Raw genomic sequence first — 9,401 nt, 5'->3', positions numbered from 1 at the left:
AGCATTTAACTAACAGAACAGCGCCACCTATTAGGTTTGGTGACAGTCTTTTAGATACGGTTAACTCGATGACCTTAAAATTGTGTATATTGGTATCAGTGTTTTTTTAAATAAAGTATTGCAGTATTGCAAAGCTGATTTCAATGACACCCCTTTAAAAATGCCTGCTACAAAGATTTTTATGATATAATTTGAAATGCAGCTATATAATGATACATTACATGTGAATTGTGATGTGTGTTTTTTATTCCTACCTGCAGAGTAGAAGCCGCAGACCCACTAGTGTCTGTCAGTCCTGTTCCTCTTGGTAAACTGGACACGATGTATCTGGAGCCCTTTGGCACAGGCTGTCTGACCACCATCTTTCCTTTCCTGGTCTCTGCTAGAAACAGACTGTACCAGTAGGCATCGTTGGAGACCAGAGTGGAATCTGCGATGGTGGAGTTCCTCTCACTGATCACACTGTTCCTGCAGGGAGGAGCCGCTTTACTGGGCTTGGGTTTCTGACACTTGAGCACGATGGTGACCAAGATGGTGATCAGCAGGAGGAATGACACGGAGCCCAGACCGATCACCAAGTACAGATTTAGGTCTGAGAAGATGTCGTACTCTAGAGGCACCTCAGTCATGTCAGAGTAGGCCTTCACCGCAGTCTCCACTGTGGACAGCTTGATGGTGACTGTAGCAGAGAGAGCAGGCTCCCCGTTGTCCTTGGCAACAACAACCAGTCTCTGGTGGCGCGGATCTCTGTAACTGAACATCCTCATAGTCCGGATCTCTCCGTTGTACTGGTCCAGACTGAACAAGGTGGCGTCAGTCACCTGTAGAAACTGGTAGGTAATCCGAGAGTTGTGCACCGAGTCTGTGTCTAGAGCTATCACCTTGGCAACGAGAGATCCTTTATCGGTGGATCTGGGGATCTTCTCTTCCACCACCGAGCCGTGCGCGCGCCACGGAGACACAATAACCGGAGCGTTGTCGTTCTGGTCCACGATGATGATGTGGATGGACACGTTACTGCTGAGTGGAGGAGAGCCAGAGTCTCTGGCCTCGATGTGGAAAAGAAACTCCTTCTCGATCTCATAGTCAAAAGTTTTCAGTGCGTAAAGATTCCCGTTCTCTGGGTTGATGGAGAACAGCATGGACATGGAGGTGTTGGCTATCTCCCTCTCTAGGATGAAATAAACCAGATACTGGTTTTCATGGAGGTCAGGGTCAAAGGCCGTCAGTGAACTGAGCAAGGCCCCAGGTGCGTTATTCTCCACGACACGTATGGTATAAAATGACTGAGGGAACTGTGGAACATTGTCATTAACATCCAGCAGCTCTAACGTCATAGTTTCATTGTCAGATAACGGAGGAGAACCTCTGTCTGTAACAGTGAAGGTGACCTCATATTCTGGAACCTTCTCACGATCTAACGGCTCTGACACCACTAATTCATAATAGTTATCAGAGGATTCTCTCAGTTTGAAAGGCATATTATCTGGAATGTGAAGATCCACCACTCCATTGTCACCTGAGTCTTTATCACTGACACTAACTACAGCTATCACTGAGTTGAGTTCTATGTTTTCATTCACTGGACTCTGAAATGATTTAATAGATATTTCTGGGTGGTTGTCGTTCATGTCTTCAACCAGAATCTTTATGGTGCATTGTCCTGATAAACTATTGTCTCCATGGTCAGTTGCTATAACTTCCATATCATAAATCCTGAAGTCCTCATAGTTTAACATTCCTTTTACTGTAATTTCTCCAGTAGAAGGATTCAGATTAAATGTTTGTTGTGTTTTCTCTGATGTATATAAACTGTATGAGTAAATTATATCAGAATTTGACCCTTCATCTAAATCAGTTGCATTGAGATGAATAACAAGACTTCCTATGGGAGAATTTTCCATTATGTTCATATTTAACATGGTCTTATCAAATGCAGGAGCGTTGTCATTTGTGTCCAACACACGAACAATAACACTGGCAGTACCAGAACGAGCAGGTGTTCCTCCATCTACAGCTGTGAGTATTAGATTATGAACAGCCTGCTGCTCCCGATCTAAAGTCTTCTGTAAAATTAATTCAGCAAATTTTGCCCCTTCTCTTCCTGTCTGAACTTCAATATTAAAATCTTCACTTTCACTCAGATGATATGTTTTCACTGAATTGCTCCCGACATCAGGATCAACTGCATTACTGAGAGAGAATCTCTCTCCTTTTGACGTCGCTTCAGAAATGTCTAAGTGTATGACGTCTCTTCTAAATTGTGGGGCGTTGTCGTTCATATCTAGAATTTCTACTTCTATGTTAAATATTCGTACTGGATTTTCTAGTATTACTTCTAGTCTAAGATAACAGGATGCTGACGACTTTGAAGGGCAAATATATTCCCTATCAATCTTCTCGACGATATACAGTTCTCCAGTCTCTTTGTTCACATCCAGATATTTCTTATTTTGAATTATGTCGAGACGCATCTTCCTCTCGTTCAGTGTTTTCACATCCAGGCCGAGATCAGAAGCAAGGTTTGCTACAACGGATCCTTCTTTCATTTCCTCTGGTATTGAATAATGAGTCACTGAGGTCGATATGTTACGAACGAAAGAAAAAAGAAGAACGACGAGCAGCACGTACCTTCTGCCAGACTCCATTGTTACAAAGGACCGGATCGCTCTCTGTGTTTACTGCACTTCAGTCTTTGAAATGAATTTTACCCATGAAAGTGAAAATTGCCAAAATTACAATGGACCCCACGCACATTAATACCGTTTTAATCCAGACGATATTCCAGAATTTAAAAGGACGAGCGCGTTTTCGGAGCGGAGTTTCAGCACCACGGAGCTGTGGTTAGTTCACGTGATGACAGCGAGTCACTGTCATGACGTTCACGGACTCGACTGGCAATTTAATAACGTCACAGCGCCACCATATGTTTTGCAAAACTGTCAGATACGCTTGTAACATGACCTTAAAATATTGTACCATCCTAAATGTAGATATTAATTTTACGGTGACTTCAAGAGAAATCTGGTTCACCAACGAACATTGTCAGATTAACTGCTGAAACTAAATATAACTATAAATTATAGAATACAAAAACGGAAGATTACTTAATAGTTTAAAGTGGTACCTGTAAAAAAAACATGTTTTTGTTGATTCCTACCTGCAGAGTAGAAGCCGCAGACCCACTAGTGTCTGTCAGTCCTGTTCCTCTTGGTAAACTGGACACGATGTATCTGGAGCCCTTTGGCACAGGCTGTCTGACCACCATCTTTCCTTTCCTGGTCTCTGCTAGAAACAGACTGTACCAGTAGGCATCGTTGGAGACCAGAGTGGAATCTGCGATGGTGGAGTTCCTCTCACTGATCACACTGTTCCTGCAGGGAGGAGCCGCTTTGCTGGGCTTGGGTTTCTGACACTTGAGCACGATGGTGACTAAGATGGTGATCAGCAGGAGGAATGACACGGAGCCCAGACCGATCACCAAGTACAGGTTTAGGTCTGAGAAGATGTCGTACTCTAGAGGCACCTCAGTCATGTCAGAGTAGGCCTTCACCGCAGTCTCCACTGTGAACAGCTTGATGGTGACTGTAGCAGAGAGAGCAGGCTCCCCGTTGTCCTTGGCAACAACAACCAGTCTCTGGTGGCGCGGATCTCTGTAACTGAACATCCTCATAGTCCGGATCTCTCCGTTGTACTGGTCCAGACTGAACAAGGTGGCGTCAGTCACTTGTAGAAACTGGTAGGTAATCCGAGAGTTGTGCACCGAGTCTGTGTCTAGAGCTATCACCTTGGCAACCAGAGATCCTTTATCGGTGGATCTGGGGATCTTCTCTTCCACCACCGAGCCGTGCGCGCGCCACGGAGACACAATAACCGGAGCGTTGTCGTTCTGGTCAACGATAATGATGTGGACGGACACGTTACTGCTGAGTGGAGGAGAGCCAGAGTCTCTGGCCTCGATGTGGAAAAGAAACTCCTTCTCGATCTCATAGTCAAAAGTTTTCAGTGCGTAAAGATTCCCGTTCTCTGGGTTGATGGAGAACAGCATGGACATGGAGGTGTTGGCTATCTCCCTCTCTAGGATGAAATAAACCAGATACTGGTTTTCATGGAGGTCAGGGTCAAAGGCCGTCAGTGAACTGAGCAAGGCCCCAGGTGCGTTATTCTCCATGACACGTATGGTATAAAATGACTGAGGGAACTGTGGAACATTGTCATTAACATCCAGCAGCTCTAACGTCATAGTTTCATTGTCAGATAAAGGAGGAGAACCTCTGTCTGTAACAGTGAAGGTGACCTCATATTCTGGAACCTTCTCACGATCTAACGGCTCTGACACCACTAATTCATAATAGTTATCAGAGGATTCTCTCAGTTTGAAAGGCATATTATCTGGAATGTGAAGATCCACCACTCCATTGTCACCTGAGTCTTTATCACTGACACTAACTACAGCTATCACTGAGTTGAGTTCTATGTTTTCATTCACTGGACTCTGAAATGATTTAATAGATATTTCTGGGTGGTTGTCGTTCATGTCCTCAACCAGAATCTTTATGGTGCATTGTCCTGATAAACTATTGTCTCCATGGTCGGTTGCTATAACTTCCATATCATAAATCCTGAAGTCCTCATAGTTTAACATTCCCTTTACTGTAATTTCACCAGTGGAAGGATTCAGATTAAATGTTTGTTGTGTTTTCTCTGATGTATATAAACTATATGAGTAAATTATATCAGAATTTGACCCTTCATCTAAATCTGTTGCATTAAGATGAATAACAAGACTTCCTATGGGAGAATTTTCCATTATTTTAACATTTAACATGGTCTTATCAAATGCAGGAGCGTTGTCATTTGTGTCCAACACACGAACAATAACACTGGCAGTACCAGAACGAGCAGGTGTTCCTCCATCTACAGCTGTGAGTATTAGATTATGAACAGCCTGCTGCTCCCGGTCTAAAGTCTTTTTTAAGATTAATTCGGTAAACTTTGATCCATCTCTTCCTGTCTGAACTTCTATATTAAAATCTTCACTTTCACTCAGATGATATGTTTTCACTGAATTGCTCCCGACATCAGGATCAACTGCATTACTGAGAGAGAATCTCTCTCCTTTTGACGTCGCTTCAGAAATGTCTAAGTGTATGACGTCTCTTCTAAATTGTGGGGCGTTGTCGTTCATATCTAGAATTTCTACTTCTATGTTGAATATCCGTACTGGGTTATCTAGTATTACTTCCAGTTTTAAATAACATGAAGACTTTGCAAGACAAATATATTCCCTATCAATCTTCTCGACGATATACAGTTCTCCAGTCTCTTTGTTCACATCCAGATATTTCTTATTTGCAACGATGTCGAGACGCATCTTCCTCTGATTCAGTGTTTTCACATCCAGGCCGAGATCAGAAGCAAGGTTTGCTACAACGGATCCTTCTTTCATCTCCTCTGGTATTGAATAATGAGTCACTGAGGTCGATATGTTACGAACGAAAGAAAAAAGAAGAACGACGAGCAGCACGTACCTTCTGACAGACTCCATTGTTACAAAGGACCGGATCGCTCTCTGTGTTTACTGCACTTCAGTCAGTATAGTGTAGATCTCCAGTGATATTGAACGTTGTTGTAATGATTCCGATCACAAACTTTTTCATAAAATTTCCATCCAAAGGATATTTCAGCATTGATTTGACGAGTGTGTGTTTTTTTTTCGGAGCGGCGTTTCAGCACCACGGAGCTGTCCGCTGGATTCGCGATCTGCCGTAACGACAGCGAGTCACTGTCATGACGTTCATGAACGAGCATTTAACTAACAGAACAGCGCCACCTATTAGGTTTGGTGACAGTCTTTTAGATACGGTTAACTCGATGACCTTAAAATTGTCTACATTAGTATCAGTGTTTGTTTAAATTGAGTATTGCAGTCTTGCAAATCTCATTTAATGACACCCCTTTAAAAATGCCTGCTACAAAATGTTAATAATATTATTTGAAATGCAGCTATATAATGATACATTACATGTGAATTGTGATGTGTGTTTTTTATTCCTACCTGCAGAGTAGAAGCCGCAGACCCACTAGTGTCTGTCAGTCCTGTTCCTCTTGGTAAACTGGACACGATGTATCTGGAGCCCTTTGGCACAGGCTGTCTGACCACCATCTTTCCTTTCCTGGTCTCTGCTAGAAACAGACTGTACCAGTAGGCATCGTTGGAGACCAGAGTGGAATCTGCGATGGTGGAGTTCCTCTCACTGATCACACTGTTCCTGCAGGGAGGAGCCGCTTTGCTGGGCTTGGGTTTCTGACACTTGAGCACGATGGTGACCAAGATGGTGATCAGCAGGAGGAATGACACGGAGCCCAGACCGATCACCAAGTACAGGTTTAGGTCTGAGAAGATGTCGTACTCTAGAGGCACCTCAGTCATGTCAGAGTAGGCCTTCACCGCAGTCTCCACTGTGGACAGCTTGATGGTGACTGTAGCAGAGAGAGCAGGCTCCCCGTTGTCCTTGGCAACAACAACCAGTCTCTGGTGGCGCGGATCTCTGTAACTGAACATCCTCATAGTCCGGATCTCTCCGTTGTACTGGTCCAGACTGAACAAGGTGGCGTCAGTCACTTGTAGAAACTGGTAGGTAATCCGAGAGTTGTGCACCGAGTCTGTGTCTAGAGCTATCACCTTGGCAACCAGAGAACCTTTATCGGTGGATCTGGGGATCTTCTCTTCCACCACCGAGCCGTGTGCGCGCCACGGAGACACAATAACCGGAGCGTTGTCGTTCTGGTCCACGATAATGATGTGGACGGACACGTTACTGCTGAGTGGAGGAGAGCCAGAGTCTCTGGCCTCGATGTGGAAATGAAACTCCTTCTCGATCTCATAGTCAAAAGTTTTCAGTGCGTAAAGATTCCCGTTCTCTGGGTTGATGGAGAACAGCATGGACATGGAGGTGTTGGCTATCTCCCTCTCTAGGATGAAATAAACCAGATACTGGTTTTCATGGAGGTCAGGGTCAAAGGCCGTCAGTGAACTGAGCAAGGCCCCAGGTGCATTATTCTCCATGACACGTATGGTATAAAATGACTGAGGGAACTGTGGAACATTGTCATTAACATCCAGCAGATGCAAAGTTACTGTTTCATTAACGGATAAAGGCGGGTTTCCTGAATCTGTCACAATCAGCGTAATGTCATATTCTGGTTGAATTTCACGGTCCAAAGGCTCAGACACTATGAGATTATAATACATGGGGCTTTCTGATGACCTGTTCAGAATGAAGGGCATGGGCTGATGTATAGATAAACTCACTTTTCCGTTATCCCCACTGTCTCTGTCACTTATTCCGACCAGAGCGATGACGCTTCCTACTGGGATGTCCTCACCCACTGTGTTTTTAACAGACTGTATGGTGATGTCTGGATAATTGTCATTCATATCCGTCACGTGGACGACTACTTTACACTGCTCCAGAAGGGGATGCGTCCCTTTGTCTCTGGCCTCGATGTGCATCTCATACAATGTCATATCTTCGTAGTCAATAGTCCCCTTCACAGTAATTTCCCCCGTGTTCGGATTCAGCGCAAAGACATCTTGTGTTTTCTCTGACGTGTAAAGGGTGAACGAGTACACAACCTCTGAGTTCACACCCTCGTCAAGATCTGTGGCGTTGAGCTTCACCACTGAGGTTCCTACCGGGGAGTTCTCTGTCATGTTAATTGTGTACGTCTGCTTGTCGAACCGCGGGGGATTGTCGTTTGTGTCCTGGACTCTAACAATAATACTGGCAGTGCCCGAGCGCACGGGGACCCCGCCGTCTACAGCAGTCAGTATCAACTGATGGGCAGCGCTCTCCTCTCTGTCTAAAGACTTGGTCAACACCAAATCCACATACTGAGTTCCATCACTGCCCGTCTGAATTTCGATGGTGAAATGCTCGCTGACACTGAGCTTGTATGTTTTAATTGTATTTATGCCAACATCCGGATCCACGGCATTGGGCAGGGAGAATCTCTCTCCTGGCGCCGCCGACTCTGAGACATCGAGCTCCACCCTGTCACGTCGAAAATGTGGAGCGTTGTCGTTTATGTCCGTTATTCCAAGTTCAATGTTAAAGATGCGCAAGGGGCTCTCTATGACAACATCAAGCTTTAGAAAACAGGACGTAGGCTTGGCCGGACAAAGGTATTCCCTGTCCATCTTTTCCACGATGAACAGCTCCCCTGTCTTTTTGTTAAAATCGAGATATTTTTTGTTAGTGAAAATGTCGAGCTTTACCTCTCGTTGTGCCAAACCTCCGGGCTCGAGTCCTAAATCCGCCGCGAGATTCGCCACAACAGAGCCCCTCTCCATCTCCTCCGCTATGGAGTACCGAGTCACGGACAAAGCGCTGGGCCACACTGCACACAGGACAAAGACAGTGGCCCAAGCATTCATCCTTTCGTCTGCAGGAAAAAATGATCCAGATTCGAAAGCCATTGGTTTTTGTTCAGATTCAAGGTGTGACAAAATATCTTAGAATTCTGTTGTTGATTGAAAAATAAAACGCACACACTCCAGACAGCTGTGTCTTAGTCCTTTAGGAATGGGTGTGTCATGACTTAGTTGCAGGGGGAGAGATGAATGATGCTTCAATGGTCAACAGTGACACCATGTGACAGAGAGTGCACACAGAGCAGAGACTGTTTTAGAATCAAGCTTATTGGTTACAGTTGTGAGCTGGATGCAATATGGTCTGACATGAGGCAGGATGCACTAAGTTTGAGACAAAGCAATGATTGATTATAAAATCATTGACTACTAGAGATTTAAATTAGTATGATCTAATATTTGCAACTTATATGCAACTGTTAATAATGAAATAACCACCAAGGCTTCAGTTTGATGTTCACCCAGCAGTGGATTGTTGTCTGCTCATGTGATTTATCTTGTTATGTTTTCTTTCTGGATGCAGCAAGGGGCCTTCCAAGTGGAAGCATTCCAAGTTGTATTTCTTCATCAAGTCTTCCTGCTCACCACTTATACACCTAAAATACATTATGCCATCAGCAGAAGGAATACGGTGAGACTGGATCATCTCTGTTCCATCTGGGGGATTTTTAGTTACAATGTGAATCTATTTAACTTGTCTTTTGGATTTTTATTTAGTGGCTTTGAACTGGAATATAAAGCCACCTAAGTCCAACAACATGTCACCACACAAGTCTGTCTTCCTTGTGTGCTGTGATGCTTTGTCAACCTCTGCAGTGGCAGAACTGCGTGGTTGTCATTTAATCATCATTTAACATCCTAAATATTGTGCATGATGTACATTATGCCTGCCCAAAGTTATGTCTCACAGATGGTTGCCCCGAGAGGTCTGAAGGCCTCTGCAGGAATGCCTTAGATTGGGATGTTT

The 9,401-nt window shown here is 44.3% G+C and overlaps 4 protein-coding genes across 4 annotated transcripts in view; 1 reads left to right on the top strand and 3 right to left on the bottom strand.

Moving 5' to 3' along the window:
• LOC118319180 (fibroblast growth factor 18) overlaps nucleotides 1–9,401 on the top strand; it is a 209,752-nt gene that overhangs the window by 149,156 nt on the left and 51,195 nt on the right. The window lies entirely within an intron of this gene.
• LOC124850540 (protocadherin alpha-C2-like) lies at nucleotides 10–2,906 on the bottom strand. The gene is made up of 2 exons (XM_047334607.1): nucleotides 222–2,906; nucleotides 10–27 (listed from the first exon to the last, which is right to left on the bottom strand). The coding sequence occupies exons 1-2, from the start codon at nucleotides 2,646–2,648 to the stop codon at nucleotides 10–12; spliced, it is 2,445 nt and encodes an 814-aa protein (XP_047190563.1). The 5' UTR covers nucleotides 2,649–2,906.
• LOC124850539 (protocadherin alpha-C2-like) lies at nucleotides 3,116–5,786 on the bottom strand. The gene has a single exon (XM_047334606.1). It carries the CDS (start codon nucleotides 5,546–5,548, stop codon nucleotides 3,116–3,118), a length of 2,433 nt encoding a protein of 810 aa, XP_047190562.1. The 5' UTR covers nucleotides 5,549–5,786.
• pcdhb (protocadherin b) lies at nucleotides 5,816–8,596 on the bottom strand. The gene is made up of 2 exons (XM_047334605.1): nucleotides 6,026–8,596; nucleotides 5,816–5,833 (listed from the first exon to the last, which is right to left on the bottom strand). The coding sequence occupies exons 1-2, from the start codon at nucleotides 8,480–8,482 to the stop codon at nucleotides 5,816–5,818; spliced, it is 2,475 nt and encodes an 824-aa protein (XP_047190561.1). The 5' UTR covers nucleotides 8,483–8,596.

The sequence above is a fragment of the Scophthalmus maximus genome, chromosome 9 (genome assembly GCF_022379125.1).
Source record: "Scophthalmus maximus strain ysfricsl-2021 chromosome 9, ASM2237912v1, whole genome shotgun sequence".
In the NCBI taxonomy this organism is placed as follows: Eukaryota; Metazoa; Chordata; class Actinopteri; order Pleuronectiformes; family Scophthalmidae; genus Scophthalmus; species Scophthalmus maximus.
This window is presented reverse-complemented; position numbering and strand designations above follow the sequence as displayed.